The following is a 15,786-nucleotide window of genomic DNA, read 5'->3' as shown; positions in this document are numbered from 1 at the left end:
AGTAATCTATGGTCTTTCAGTTCTGCTTCTCCACCTTGGTTTCTCCTCTTTCTTCCTCCAACTCCTTTACATCTTTGTTCTCATCTGTATTTTCCCCCCTTTTATCTCGTGATGATTCCCTTCCCCTCCCACCTCACCCCTGTGGATTAGCTTTTCTTTTTCTTTTAAAAATAACCTCTAAACATTGGTAACTAATTTCATTACTTCATTACTTATTCTTTCTTTAATAATAATTCTTATAAATCAAATATTCTGTTTCTGTCTTTTTTTCCCCCTCCCAAATTGCTTCAAATTCCTTTTGAATGTCTATCTTTTTTCCCCCCCAATGGTAGTTAAGTTTAAGCTTGAGCTCTTTTGCTTTTCTGATGATTCCATTCCTTTTTTTTTTTTTTTTTTTTTGGTTTTGAATCATCTATTCATCCATTTGTTTATTTATTTATTTATCTTAGTCTTTTTATTTTTTCTGGAGGTGATCTACGGATTATTTGAATCAATGCCTATTTTTGGGCAATTCTTTTGTATTACTTCCAGGATTTTGATGTTCAAGCTTTTTAGATTTGTCATGTTTTTTTAAAATTGTTTCTGTCCATCCTATTTTTGAGGTCAATAGCTTATACTGATTGTGAGTTCTTTTAATATTGTTACCATTTTCTTTTCTTCAGCCTTATTTCTTCCACTTTAGCATTTTTATTTTGCATATCTATTATTCTCTCTTTTGTGCTTTTTGAGAAACTATTATGGATTCAAAATTTTTTCCCACATCTGTTCTTTTACTTGTTCATTATTATACTGAAACTTCTTTAATTTTAAAATAAATTTTATTAATGTTTTTATGTCTTCATGGTTCCCCCCAGTATTCCTCCCTCAACTTTTCCCAGAGTGCCAAACCAAATAAATAACAAATAGTATTTTTAGGATAAAAAAATGAAAGGAAAAATTAGCATAATTAATAAATACATTGAAAGAGTATAAAAATATGTGCAAAGTGAAGTTCTTGTGGACCTCCCATCTCTGCAGAAGGGTTGGGTAAGAAGAAACATAACTTCTCTTATTGATTTTTTTTTCTTGTCTTTTGGGCCATTTTGGAATTGCTATCCAAGCTCTCTTGGGATTCAACAAATTCCATGTTGGGAGTCTGTATTTCATTGGGCATTGATTCCTTCTCCTTTGTCTCATATTTGTTAAGAGAGCTTTGTAATTTCTTTGTAATTTGTAATTAAAATTTACTTACCATTTCTCCGTGTTTTAGGATTCTTTGTTGACTTACCCGTTTGTGTTCTGGAATTTTTATCAAGCTTTCTTCTAGAAATTTTTGATTTTTCAACCTTTTCTCTTTTTACAGGCTATGTCACTGTTACTTTCTGATTCCTCTTTTGTTTATGGGCATACATTGTGGTCTGCCTCAGCTTTCTACCTTATTAGAAAATTTAGATTTCACTGGTCTTGGTTCTTGGTTCTGAGAGCGCCAGATTGACCTCTATCACTGGGTTTCATTATTCTTTTCTTCAGATCTAGTGCAGTTTTCTATGTTGTTCCTTCATCCTGTTTTTTTTCTCTTAGCTCTTGTCCTTTCCTTCTCTGTTTTGACTGAAAAAGTGTCTGTCATTTTTTTCAGGGTTCTGAGAAGGTTGGAATAGTTTTTTAAGTTTTTGAGATCTCTAACCTATGGAATTCTTTTAGGTAGAAGGTAGCATGTTTGTGCTGATCAGTTACATGCAAGAATGGGAGGCTGGCAGGGAAGGTATACTAATGCAGCTGCAGGAGGTTCTAACATGGGCCCATCCACAACATATGGATCAGGTTTGTGTGTGTCTAATAATAAGATCATGGAGCGTGGTATAGTAGGGGTGCCGAGGGAGCAGTGTTATGGTTTTTCATTCTGGTATAAGAATTTTACCAAAAAAAAAAAAAGAATTTTACCATATGGAAACTCAGCTGTCAGTATTCCACATAATACATAATTATTTTTTGTGAATTTTTTTGATAGTTATTGAGGACTGGGAAAAGTATTTAGTCCCCTATTTTGGTCAAGTACCTAAAAATGTATTGCATTTTTTCAGTTATCCTCTGGGTCCATGCTTGGTCTTTATATGTTATATAACTCTTTCCATTTACATATTTGTAATCATTGTGAATATTGTTTTATGATTCTGCTTAACATATTAATTCATATTAGACTTCCCATTCTTCCTTGAGTTCTTCATGTATTCAGCATTACAACATTCATGAACCAATTTGTTTAATCCTTTCCTCGTGAATCTATTTTGTTCCCACTTCTTTGCCACCACCAAAAAAATGATTGTAGATATATCTTTTTGTCTTTGACAATATATGCTTAGCATATATTCTTAGTTGTAGAGTCTCTAGGTTAAAGTATATGGACATTTTAGTCATTATTTTAGATTGCAAATTGTTTTCCAATAGGATCTAATCAATTTATAGTTCCACTAATAATCTATGTGCATCTTTTCCCATTGTTCCTTCAACATTTTTTCCATCATTTGTTATCTTAACCAATTTGCTTGTTGGTGTAAGGTGAAAACTCAAGTTATTTCTATGTTCTTATTAGTCATTTGGGAAAATCTTTATTATGATTGTTAATAGTTTTTGATTCTTTTGAGAACTGCCCTCATCTTATCCCTTAACCACTTACCCTGCAGACATTAAGATCAGTCCTCAGACACTTAAATTAATAGTTGTATGACTTTAGGTGAGTTAATGAAACTTTGGCTTTACTGTAAAATGGAATGATAGTACTAATTTCTAGGGTAGCTGTGAGGACTAAATAACTTTTTTTTAAACTAGGAAATGTTAAATGTCTGAGGTCAAATTTGAACTCAGGTTCTCCTGATTTCAGGGCTGGTACTCTATCCACTGCACCAAATAGCTGCCCACTAAATAACATTTGAAAAGCATTTAGCACAGTTCCTGGAACACAGAAAGTATTTAATAAATGCTTTACTTTTTTATTGTCTTCTGTCCATCAGAAAATGACTCTAATATTTAGATGTCATTTTGAGTTTATTATGGTATATGGAATAAGATGTTGATCTAAACTTAATTTCTGCTAAAGTTTTTCATTTGTTTTAGTAGTTCTTGTCACATAGGAAGGTTTTCCCTGAGTAATTTATATTGGGTTTATTGACCATGAAGTTGTTTAATTCAGTTTTCTCATTTTTTCTATTCCATTGAACTACTTTTCTATTTTTAGCCAGTCTCAAATTGTTTTCATGATTACTACTTTATAATACAATTTGAGGTCTTAAAGTGAAGAGCAGCCATCATTTTGAGATAGAGGATGGTTTAAATAAATACATGGAAGACTGAGCAGGAAGGAATAACAGCTAGTATTCCATTATGGTGGAATACAATAGTATTATATATGAAAAGGATCAGTATTTCTAAAGTTGAAAAAGTAGATGGAAGTCAGTTTGTGGACATCTTTAGATAACTGGCTCAGGAATTTGTACTTTATCTTATGGGTAGGATGTCCTTTGAGTGATTTCTCCAGCAACGAGAATGGGTGACACTGACTTCAGCACTCTCTCTAACCAAGTTCTGCTATGTGACTATTAGTAATCTACATATTTAAGTCAATTTAGGTTTGGGAGGACACATCTATGGACTGGTTATGGAGAGGCCAGGCTGTGAGAGAAGTTTGGGTTGTATAACCAGGATTGCTGGGGGGTTGGGGCAATTATTTATGGTTGATGAATTTGTTTGACTCAAAGGAGATCTATTCCATTTATCTTGGCCATTAAAACAACCAAAATCATTTGGAAGATAGAATGGATTATGATAAAATATTTTATCACTTAGGTAAATAAAGTAGTAGAGCAATAAATAAATCAGCTGCTTTAACAGAAGTAAAAGTTGAAGACAGCTAACACTTTTTAAAAAAAAATTGTTTATTAAAATTTCTTATATCCCTAAGATACCACAGTAGTTTTCACAAAAATGCATTTTTGACCAGGTGAAGAATATGCTTTAGTAGTACCATGACAATAGAATCAAGGAGAAAAAAGAAGACAAATAGAAAGTTTACTACCCTCTTACCCCCCAATAAGTTTCAACTATGGTTGTCACACGACTTAAGTAAGTACCTCTATTACTTGGATGGGTAGTTATACTCACACGCACAATCTAATAGGAGAAACTCAAATCATATCCACAGTCTTAGTCATTTTTTTCCATGATAAAGATCTGAAAAGGAAAGCACCCCATGTCGTCACTTTTGGCATCTATACAAGTGCTAGTAGCATTGGCTTCTAGCAAATATTTATTCACATCCAGTTTATTTGCAGCTAGGCACAGATGGAAGAAGTTTAGAGTCTATTTAGCCCCCTTTTCCAAGTATAATTTGAAGGGCAAATGATTAAAGAAAAAGTTTGTCCTCTCTATACTCTGCAAGAAAAATTTCAAGACTTTGAGAAAACAGATAATAACCTATTTTTCTCTCCCTAACCTCCCCAACATATTCTGGATTCCCTTCAAACTTCTAGGAAAACAATAACAGCCATAACTACAACCAATGATCTTGGAGCAACATTGAAGGTTTGACATATTTAACAATGGGAGAAAAGTGCAGAGTTGTGATGTTTTATTTTATGTGGGTCTGGATAAGTCCAATCCTAATTTGATCACCCACTAACTGTACTGAGTGATCAGAAAAATTCTGCTGATAAATTGCTGCAAGGATATTGCCATTCTATATAATAAAATCCATTTCTACTCTAACATTCAGATTTTTTCAGTCTCTGTACTTTCTTTAGCCCTGGGGAAACACGTCTGTTTAAGTATTCCTTGGGAACACAGGAAAACAAGACAAGCAAAATTGCCATCCCTCAACAAATGAAGAAAGGAAGAAAAATAAATATTCAATTTTATTAATGGCTTTTTTCCAGAAAAATCTCAAATTTACTCTGTAAATTTAGTACATCACCCCCAGATCCACTTCAAATACCCATTAATTCTAGTACTTCTTGTGAAAAGCCAAATCCATTCTGATATTGAAAGCAACCTGATCTTGATTTCTCTAAAGATAGCGTCTACTTAACAAAAAAGGTAGGAATGGATTCAATGTCATAAATACCAGAATGTTTAATACCCAGGATATTCAGTGTTCTCATAAGCCTTCATAGAAAAGTTTTCTGTAGCTTCTTATTGAATTCAGGCTTTCACTAAAAGGCTGTGGTTTTAAGGACTGTGTGTCTCTCTTCTCCTTCTTTTAATATCCTTGTATCAGTGCTGTTGCTGCTGGGAGTGTGTCTGTATTTTATTCTGTAAGAAACATGGCAAATGAAATTTAGTAACAAATGTAGAAAACCAGCCTCTATCAGAGATATTATCTAATTCAATCATAGCATTTAACATCATATTAGAAAATGTTTATTTATGTAAATAAATATGTATATATATATTTAAAAGAGTAGAACTTCACTAAGGAAAAAAGCAAAACTATATCCTATATGTCTCTTATGTTCGTTCTTTCCATTGTCTGCAATGGATTAACCCTCTCATTTCTGTGGAGATAGGTATAGAGATGATGTTGGGCAGGATCAGATAGGATGATATATACTGGGAACACCTGCAGTGTTTTAACACACCAGAGACTAAGTTATTCCCTCAACTCTCCCCTCTCCCCACATCTCTATTCCATTCAGAAAGTATTTCTAGGCTATTTCACTGGCCATCTCTCATACCTGGAATGCTCTCTATCCTCATATTCACCTTCTGGCTTTCTTCAAGAACCAGATAAAATTCCATCTTCTACAGGAAACTTTTTCTGATCCCCCTTAATTCTAGTGCTTTCCTTCTGTTGACTATCTCTTGTTTATCTTGTGTGTGATATGAGTGTGTACAAACACACACACATACCCAGAGTTGTATAGAGTTGTTTGCATGTTGTCGCCTCCATTAGATTCTGAGCATCTTTTGTTTTTAATTGTTATTTTTTTATCAAAGCCTTTTATTTTCAAAACATATGCATGGATAATTTTTCAACACTGACCCTTGCAAAACCTTGTGTTCCAAATTTCCCCCCTTCCTCCACACCCTCTCCTACATGGTAAGTAATCCAATATATGTTAAATATGGCAAAAATATATTAAATCCAATATAGGCATACATATTTACATAATTATCTTGCTGCACAAGAAAAATCAGACCAAAAAGGAAAAAAAAGAAAGAAAATAAAATTCAAGCAAACAACAACAAAAGAAATGAAAATGATATCTTGTGAACCACACTCAGTTTCCACAGTCCTTTCCCTGGGTATAAATGGCTCTCTTCATCACAAAATCATTGGAACTGGCCTGAATCATCTCTGAGCACCTTTGAGGAGAGAGACTGGTATTCCCAGTGTTTAGTTATGTGCCTGCCACATAGTAGGTGCTCAATAAACATTTACTAACTAGATAGCAAGATTACTCGACCCACTTTCCCCGATAAGCATTGCATGGAAAATTTTTTGGGCTTTTTAATTTTTATTTTGGGTTACTCCAAGGAAATAAACTATTCCTGTTACACTACATAGAAATCCATAGAGTTCTGTGGTATCAGAATGGAACAGCCGGTGAGAATGCTACCTGTGAGGATTGATTGAATCAAGAAGAAATGAGATAGACAGGATCTCAGAGGTTTCCTTACCCTTTGACCCTCAGCATCTGATCAATGGTATCTGGGAGAGGGATCCCGAAGCTCTCTGGGAGAAACAAGGTAAGGATGGCTGTCAGGACAGTCAGACTCCCCATGAGGATGTAAGGCAAGAACCGGTCATAGGCACCTAAGACATAGAAGATCTGGGTAATTACAGTGGGACTGGTCTTCAGTGTGCCGTGCTATATGGTTGTCATTTGGCCCTAATACTTACTGAGGGAGTCTTTCAAGCTTCTATGCTTCCCATCTCCCCTCCCTTATCCCATCCTTGCTTCCCCTCACCAGCTCCTACAACACAAAATTCCGAACAGATTTGCCTATCGGTTCAGCACTGCCCTGACTTACCAGAAGTAAAGGCCAATGGGCTGAGGATCACAGCCTCTTGGGCATCTATATGACTGCAGCTAATAAAGGGCACTCTTGAGGGCTAGTATACTTGGTATTGTTACTGCATGTTTCCCAGTGTCATACTTCCAAAACCACTAGTGCATCAGCTGAAAGAAATAACCTGACTAGGCGAGTTCCACAGATCTACAGCCTGTCTATGTATTTTTATGCGACATGAGGCAAGTTTCCACTTGTTGGAGCCACCTGGCTTGTGCATGAAGGACTGCAAATGCTCAAGGGCAGAATACTCCAGATTCAAAGACAAAGATCACAGCTGGGTAAGTGTGGCTACCTCTGGCTGAGGAATAATTCTCTACTTCAAAGCCAAGACTGGTCACAAGATCATCAAATTATGAAAAGAAACCAAGTGCTGAAAGCACTTAATTTGAAGTTAGGAAAGAGGAGTCTCAATTCTGGCTTGGGCATTTAACAACTCTAGGAACCTAATAAATATGAGGATTTTTATATAGCTCCTTTATTCTCAGGATCTCAAACATACATCTAGAGATGATGTTGGGCAGGATAAGATAGGAGGATATATACTGGGAACACCTGCAGTGTTTTAACACACCAGAGACTAAGTTATGAAAGTAGCTAAGGCAAAAATAATAAATAACCAAATGTGAGCTTTTATATTTCTTGGTTATTTTCTCATTTGAAAACTAAGGATCTCTTTACAGCAAGTATCTATGATAAAGGCCTCATTTCTCAACTATATAGAGAACTGAGTCAAATTTATAAGAATATAAGCTATTCCCCAATTCATAAATGGTCAAAGGATATTAATAAGCAGTTTCAGATAAATAAATCAAAATTATCTCTAATCATATGAAGAAGTGCTCTAAATTACTTTTGATTAGAGAAATACAAATTAAAATAACTTTGGGGTACCACCTCACACCTATCAGATTGGCTAATATGACAAAAAAGAAAATGATAAATATTGGAGAAGATGTGGGAAATTTGGAATACTAATACATTGTTGGTAATATTGTGAACTGATCCAATTATTCAGGAAAGCAATTTGGAACTATGCCCAAAGGGCAACTAAACTGTGCATATTGGATCTAGCAATATTTTTTACTAGTTCTATATTCTAAAGAGATCATAAAAAAAGCTAAAAGGACTTACATGTAAAAAATATTTTCATTTTCATGGTGATAAAATATTAGAAATTAAGGTGATAACTATCCATTGGGGAATGGCTGAATAAACAGTGGTATATCAATGTTATAGAACACTATTGTGCAATAAGAAATGATGAATAGGCAGATTTCAGAAAAACCTGGAAAGACTCATATAAATTGATACAAAGTGAAATGAGCAGGACTAGGAAGAAAACATTATCTATAATATCAGCAACATTATGGGATGATCAACTATGACTGACTAAATTCTTCCCAGCAACACAATGATCCAAGACAAGTATAAAGAACTCATGAAGGAAAATGCTATCCACATCCAGATTAAGAAGTGATGGATTCTGAATGCAGATTGATGCATACTTTTTTCACTTGCTTTATTCTTTTTTGTGTTTTTTTTTCTTTTTGATCTGTTTCTTCTTTCACAACTCAGACTAATATGGAGATATGTTTTACGAGTGAGCACATGCATAACTTCTATCAAATTGACTACAATTTTAGGAAGAGGGGAGGGGAAGGAGAAACTCAAAATCTTGTAAAAATGACCCCCCCCAATTGTCTTGATATTCAATTGGAGGAAAATAAAATAGTATTTAAAAAAAAAAAGAAAAGTTAAGTTCCATTCCCAAAATCAGCCCATGTACCTTCTTGCCATTAACCCATGAATAATGCTTTTTGGTCATCCACAGACACCACGTGGTAGAATCATAAATTTTCAGAGTTGGAAGGGTCCTTGGAAATCACCTTTTAACTCCCCTGAACAGAATTTAAGTGGTCACCTCACTCTTTGTTGAACTTAGCTTTTCATAGAATAACTTTATAGGGAAATCAATGACTATGTTTGTTAAAGCCAACAGTTTGTTCAAATCTCGTGCTAAATTCTGTCATGTTAGCTTAGGAATATGACTGGTATATTCCTTTTGTCCAGGTTGTACATGTTCCATAGTGACTCACCAAGGTAAACAAAATAAGGAGACAAGATGCTGCCCAGTCGAGAAGCCATGGAACTGGCTCCCACACCCATGTTCCTGACCACTGTGGGATAGAGCTCAGCTGTGTACACGTACACCATGGCAAACGCGCAGGTGACCCCGAACTTCCCGATCATCACCAAGGTAGTCGACAAGAGGTATAAATCTGGGGAGAGAAAGCAGGGGCAGGAAGACCATCCTTCAGTGAGGTTTGGAACAAATACCTTGTCTGCCATGTCACTTGGATCACTTCTAAAGTGCTGATCGACTTCTTGCTTGAAGATTTTCCCATTATACAATGAAAACCTTCTCTCCATTTCTTTGTTAGTTTGTATAACTTCCTAATTTAAAGAGAGAGCTGTACCCAAGGTCCTGATTCCAGTCTAGTGCATATATGAAATCCACCTGGAAATCCTAGGACATGTGGTCAGCATGTATGCTGACCACTATTGGAATAGTGTCATGAAGAAATGGAGAGCCTCAGCCTACATATGGAAAGAATACTGCTGAGGTCCTTTCAAGATCCAAACTTTTGACTTTATTATAACCTAAGGGTTGTTATATTTGGCTCTATAATGTCCTATATATTGATAGTTATTGAACCTGATCCCCAAACATTCCCACTGTGAATGTGCTTTTCTGTTTTTTTTTCCAAGTTTTTAAGCTTATCTTAAATTTAAATACAAAATAAGAAAACATTGCACAGCAGAAATAATATAAAGCAATAAATTTCCCTTTCAGGAAAACCTATGTAATAAATTCTAATCATCATTTTTTAAAATGTCCAGCTTTTCTTTGTTTTCTTGTAGGTTTTCTTTTGTTCTTTGCTGTGCATTTTTTACTTTGTTTTTCTCCTCTCTGAAGAAAGCTACTATATATATATATATATATATATATATATATATATATATATATATATATATATATATGAACATATCTATATATGCATATATGTAAATATACACATAGACATCTATAAACATACACTAATATACATACATGTATATATGTAAGATCATATGATGCTTATTTCTACTTGTCATCTGTTTCTCTGCATGTAGATAGCAACTTCTTTTCTAAGTCCAAGATTTCCCATGTTTTTTTAAATCAACCAACTCATCATTTCCTATACCACAGCAATATTCCAATCCATTTGTGTTCTAAGAGACTATGAAAGTTCCCCCCCACCTTTTCTATATTCCTTTTATCTTGGCTGTATAGATTTTATTTATACAGGAAAATTTTAATTGATCCATTTTATACTTTAAAAATGCTTTTACCTTACTAATGAATGTGTCTTTTTCCCCCTGGTTCCTTTGAAGTTCCTAATCTTTTGTTCTTCTAAATGAAGTATTTTTGTTTTTTCTCATTTAGAAAGATGTTTTCTTAGTCATTTAAATGGGATGTCATTACATAAATAGGTTAGGTAAAATTATAATTTTAAAAAGTTATAGTGGCTTTACCTACCAATGAACAATAAATATTATTTAGTTCTGACTTCATTTGAATAAAGTGTTTTATGTTTATATTTGTATAGTTCCTATGTCTGTTTTGGTAGGTATACTCTCAAAATATTTTATACTGTTTAGTTATTTTAAATAGTCTAAAACAATATTGAATAATATGGTCGACCCAGAGTATAATCTCCCTATTTTTTTCTTTTGATTAAATCTGTTTTAGCTTTATTTTTGTCTGGTCATGATTACTACCTCAACTTTTTAATATAATAAATTCTATTCATTAAGTTTATATTATGTTTGTGTGTATTTCTCATTTTTAGAGCATTTCCTAGAAACAACATATTGTCACTATTTTTGTTATATGGACAAATTCATGCTATTCAAATTCTAAGCTATAATTACTTGTATATTTCCCTCCTTTCTATTTTTCTTCACTATCTTTCTCACCGTAATCCTATTCCTCCTCACTGTTCTGCTTTACTTCTATGCGCTACTTTGTCTTCCTCTTTCTTATCCTACCCTTTCCTAAACCTTTCTTTCAAACTAATAACGACAAATAAAAATGACAATCATTTTTCATATGATATTTTCATATATAAGAAATAAATGATTTTATCTTCTTGAGACCTTTATAATAGGTCCTTCTTAGTGTTTTTATTTTTCCTGAATGTTATATGTCAAATTTTCCCTTAAGTTCTGCTCTTTTTGTCACTAATACTTGAAAGTTTCAGTTTGTTAAATGTTCATTTTTAGACTTAACTTTGCTGGATAAGTTATCCTTAGTCATAACCCCAGCTCTTTTGCTCTATAAAATATAGTATTTCAAGATGAATTTATTTCTAAAGTATGGAGCCCTGTGCTGCATCCATTGATATTCACTTCATTTTTAGCTGCCTGTGGAGTTTGTTCCCCAAATGGGTGTTCATATTCTTCATTTACTTCATTCTGTACTTCCCAGGGCAGATTTCTTCAGATCCATCCCATTGTTCCTTAGGTTATTTAACTAGTTTCAGTCAGATAACACAATCTTGGAGTCAGAATCTCCTGTCTTTAGGGATGCCTCCTCACATTAGTACTTGTATGTAGCTTAGCACTTCCTTTCTGCTCTGCTGGAAGATTCTAGGGTCACCTGAGCTGGTGAGCAATAAAATTATATTTATTTATTAAGCTATTTCTGCCCACTACACCTTGACCTGGGTAAATGAAGACCTCTTAGAGGTTAGAAGTAATCTCTTAGTTGGATTTCCCAACCACTGACCTAGTTTGGAGCAGGACTCTGTCCCAAGAACATGGGACTAGGAATGGCTACTCACTAAGGAAACCTAGTGTCAGGGTTTCCCCTTAATTCTTATGTTGCTTTGGCTTCCTTAAGACTGGGAAATGATGCTGCAGTTCAATACAGGACAGGACAAGAATATGACATGGGATATTTGGTTCCTGCCTGTGGTAACAGGATGGTCAGAGGGATAGGAGGAAATAATTCCTGCTTTGCAAGTTTTCCTTTCTTTCTACCAAGAAATATTTCTCACCCGAGAGTCAGATGTGTTGGCCACAATCAAGGCAGTGTCAATGTCTGTAAGAAAAAAGGGTTTTTACAGTGATTGGGCTCATTATGCATAGGTTCATGGTAGGAAAAACGGAACAGGAATAGCTCTTTTCTCTTCTGGAGAGAAAACAATGCCAGATATATTTCCTAACCGCTCAGGACTGGGACAAAATTAAAGGAGCTGGAGATCCTTCTCTGAATGCTGGTTTAAAAGAATACTCTGGTCTTATAGAAAATTGAATATCCGGGGTCCTCAGCTAGTAATGTTAGATCACCTAGTAGGAACAGACACTTGGTTTGCTAGCATGGGAAGGGAATCCTTCGTAGACAAGAGTGTGCCGAGAAAACAAAAGAAGCATGGCCTATAGGACCCTCACCTGGGGGTACTAGTTGTATGAAGAGAAGAACACTGCCGCCCAAAAAAAGGGCAGATGACATGGAATACCGCCGGGGCAGGGTCCGTAAGAGCAGCCAAGCAATAATGTATGCAGGGACTTCGATCACAGCAGAGAGGAAGCAGTTCACGTAGCTATCTCCGTGTAAGTTTGGAGTGTCAAGTGAAAGGCCAAAGTAGCCCACTGATATTGTCATCCTGTTAAGAAATGGTGATAGTTAAGGGGAAAACAAAGCTAGAAAGACAAATCTCACCCCATTCCACAACATGAATTCCCTCTGAGGGAATCTTTTGTGATTGAATTATTGCAAGAAGCAAAAGTAGAAGAAACTTGCTGAGTAAATTTGCTGAGAAGGAAGTTACAAACAAATTCATCTAGCTATGGATAGTTATCACTGCAAACATTCAGCTTCATCTTCAGATGATTTCATACAAAAATGAACTGTTGCCAGGGCTGATAAAGAAAAAAGAATAATTTCCAATATGCTTTCTAGTCTACCTCCCCCCTGGGCATATATAATACACAAAAGAACTTTGTTGTTCATCTCAGAAAACTACAAACTAGACACATGGAGGAAGGGTGATCCTGAATCCTCTCTCTGCGCACTAGGAAGAAAGTGCAAAGGCACTTTTATGAGGACAGATTTATAATGAATATTAAACAATTTAATAAACCAGAAACACCCATACTATGAGGGAAGAAATATCAGATCCAATAAATAGGATAAAAATTGATGAGAAGTTAATGTTAGAAACATGGCAGGTTGGAACTGGGAAGTGACCTCAGAATTGATTGAGTTAAACCCTTTTACTTCACAATTGAGGAAACTGAGGCTCAGAGAGATAAAGTACCCCAGTCCAGATCACACAGTGAATTGCTTATAGAACGAGATCAAATGAAAGTGAAAAAAGCTACTGATTAGACTCTCTGACTGCAGTCATCAAGGAAAAAAAAAAAAAAAAGATGAGAAAAACAGACAAAAGTCAGCTCTCTAAGGAGAAGGGCCTTTCTTTTCCTGAATTTTTAGAATTTTAGGCCATCCCCAGAAGCCCTACTCCTTACTCCATGATCTAGTGATTGACATCTTTGTTGTACCACATCCAAGACCCTCTATCTCTTTGGCCCCAAGCTTGGAAGTCTCTCTCTCCTCATTTCTATCTCCTGGTATTATCTCTGATTTCCTTCAAATCCTGACACAATTTCACCTTTTCCAGGATCTTTTTCAGATCTCTTTTAATTGTTGTACCTCTCCTTTGTTGGCGGTTTCTTATTTATCATATATATAGATATATAGCCCATTTCTGTATATGTTGACCTGTCCCGCCACATTCCCTCTCCCCCCACACCAGTTCCCTTCACAATGTGGGCTCCTTAAGAGCAGAGACCGTATTTTGACTTTGTGCTTAGCACATACATAGTAGATGCTTAAATGTTCATTGAGTGAAGATCAAATAAGAGAATTTATGTTAAATATTCTTAAAAACTCAAAGAACTGGCATTTATTATTTGTAGAATGATTTGCCTTTATTAGAATTAAAGCCTCCAAAAAATGGACCAGCCACTGATCACTGTCACGGTCAAATTCCTACCTTGAAACCTCTTTCATATATAGTCATCCTGATCTCAATTCCAGTCTATATTATATTGTAATATTTCTTTTGTGCCCACTCTCAATTCCAATCACTTACACATTTTTTCCTTACAGAGATTAGAGGTAACTCGCAAATTTGTCATTCAGATGGAGAATCTTACTAGGAGGTTCATTTTATTTAAATTTACATATTATATATACACATAAGGTTTATATATATAATATATAAAATAAAATTAATTTATTTTAATTAAGTCCATGGCCTCTAGTATTCTAGTGTTATTCTATATAGGAGCATTAGGACACAGGATGAAGGGAATACCTTCAATTCCACTCCCACACATGTACTCTCCCCCACACCAAGTCTCAGGAGACCTGATAGACCCCAAAGTTAACTGGACAGAAATATTCTACCCTCATTGGCATTCCCATTTATAGGCTGAGCCCTGAATACAGAAAGTGTTTAGGTCATGGCACCAAGGGACCAACACTTATATTCTAAGAGTGAGGCTATACTGAGTCAGGGTGTGGCAGGTATGATCTGAGGCTAACTTTTAGGGTTGTTTTGCATGTTGAAACCCTTACAGATGTACTTTTTCAAAAATATTCTTCAACACCTTGAACAATAACTGAAATCACGGTGAAATGTAGGGAACCACTAAGTGATTCACTGTAGCTTGGAATTTCCCAGTGTGGCTGGGATCCTTGCTGTATCTTGTGTGAGATACTGGTATTTAAGAAATCCATGCTATTCCTTAGAAATGAATGACTCACAAACACCCTCAATCTCTTAACATAACATGCCTGGATTTTCTGTTACAGTAGCTTCATAAAGTACACATGCCATGATTCAGTGTCTGTCTGTTCTGTCTGTTTGTCTGTCTCTCTCTCTCCCTGAGGCAGGGGATGCTTTATCACTTGGGTGACTTCCCAAATTGAGTATATTGGGTTTGCTTGAAAATCTTCAAAAGCATTTCCCCCTTCTTAACTAAGGTGCTGAAGATTGTGGTTTTTTTTTTTTTGTTGTTGTTGCAATTTTTATTTTTTTTTAATTTTATAATTATAATTTTTTGACAGTATATATGCATGAGTAATTTTTTTTATAACATTATCCCTTGTAATCATTTTTTCCAAATTATCCCCTCCCTCCCTCTACTCTCTCCCCTAGATGACAGGTAATCCCATACATTTTACATGTGTTACAGTATAACCTAGATGCAATATATGTGTGTAAATCCAATTTTCTTGTTGCACGTTAAGTATTACTTATATAATACTTAATGTGCAACAAGAAAATTGGATTTACACACATATACTGTATTTAGGTTATACTGAACACATGAAGATTGTTTAGTTGCTAAAATTACTTGGTCCTATCATAAGCAGTTTTGTCAGTAACACTGAAGACCATATGATTGAGTACATCTTTCTTCCCCTATCCCCTAGCCACTTCTAAACAGATTATCCCATAAATGAGAGTACATTTATAATAAGGGGCAGATAGATGGCAGAGTGGATAGAATATTGGGCCTGGACCCAAGAAGACTCATCTTCCTGAATTAAAATCCAGCCTCAGATGTTTCCTAGTTGTATGATTCTGGGTAATTAAGTTAATCCTGTCTGCCTCAGTTTCCTCA

General features: G+C 35.1%; 1 protein-coding gene across 2 annotated transcripts in view; it reads right to left on the bottom strand.

Annotated features, from left to right (window-relative positions):
• Nucleotides 1–3,890: 3,890 nt before the first annotated feature.
• Nucleotides 3,891–15,786, bottom strand: part of LOC141556597 (organic cation/carnitine transporter 2-like) — a 68,576-nt gene continuing 56,680 nt past the window's right edge. Inside the window, exons 7-10 of one of the 2 annotated variants that reach the window (XM_074290979.1) lie at nt 12,541–12,755; nt 9,141–9,323; nt 6,649–6,784; nt 3,891–5,280 (exon numbers count right to left, since the gene is read on the bottom strand). In XM_074290979.1, the coding sequence (XP_074147080.1) occupies nt 5,181–5,280; nt 6,649–6,784; nt 9,141–9,323; nt 12,541–12,755 (634 nt within the window). In that variant the 3' untranslated portion in view covers nt 3,891–5,180. The remainder of the gene's footprint in view (nt 5,281–6,648; nt 6,785–9,140; nt 9,324–12,540; nt 12,756–15,786) is intronic. The other variant, XM_074290980.1, reaches the window with a different exon arrangement.

The sequence above is a fragment of the Sminthopsis crassicaudata genome, chromosome 2 (assembly GCF_048593235.1).
Source record: "Sminthopsis crassicaudata isolate SCR6 chromosome 2, ASM4859323v1, whole genome shotgun sequence".
Taxonomy (NCBI): domain Eukaryota; kingdom Metazoa; phylum Chordata; class Mammalia; order Dasyuromorphia; family Dasyuridae; genus Sminthopsis; species Sminthopsis crassicaudata.
The sequence above is the reverse complement of the archived record's forward strand: the minus strand, read 5'-3'. Positions and strand labels throughout refer to the sequence as shown.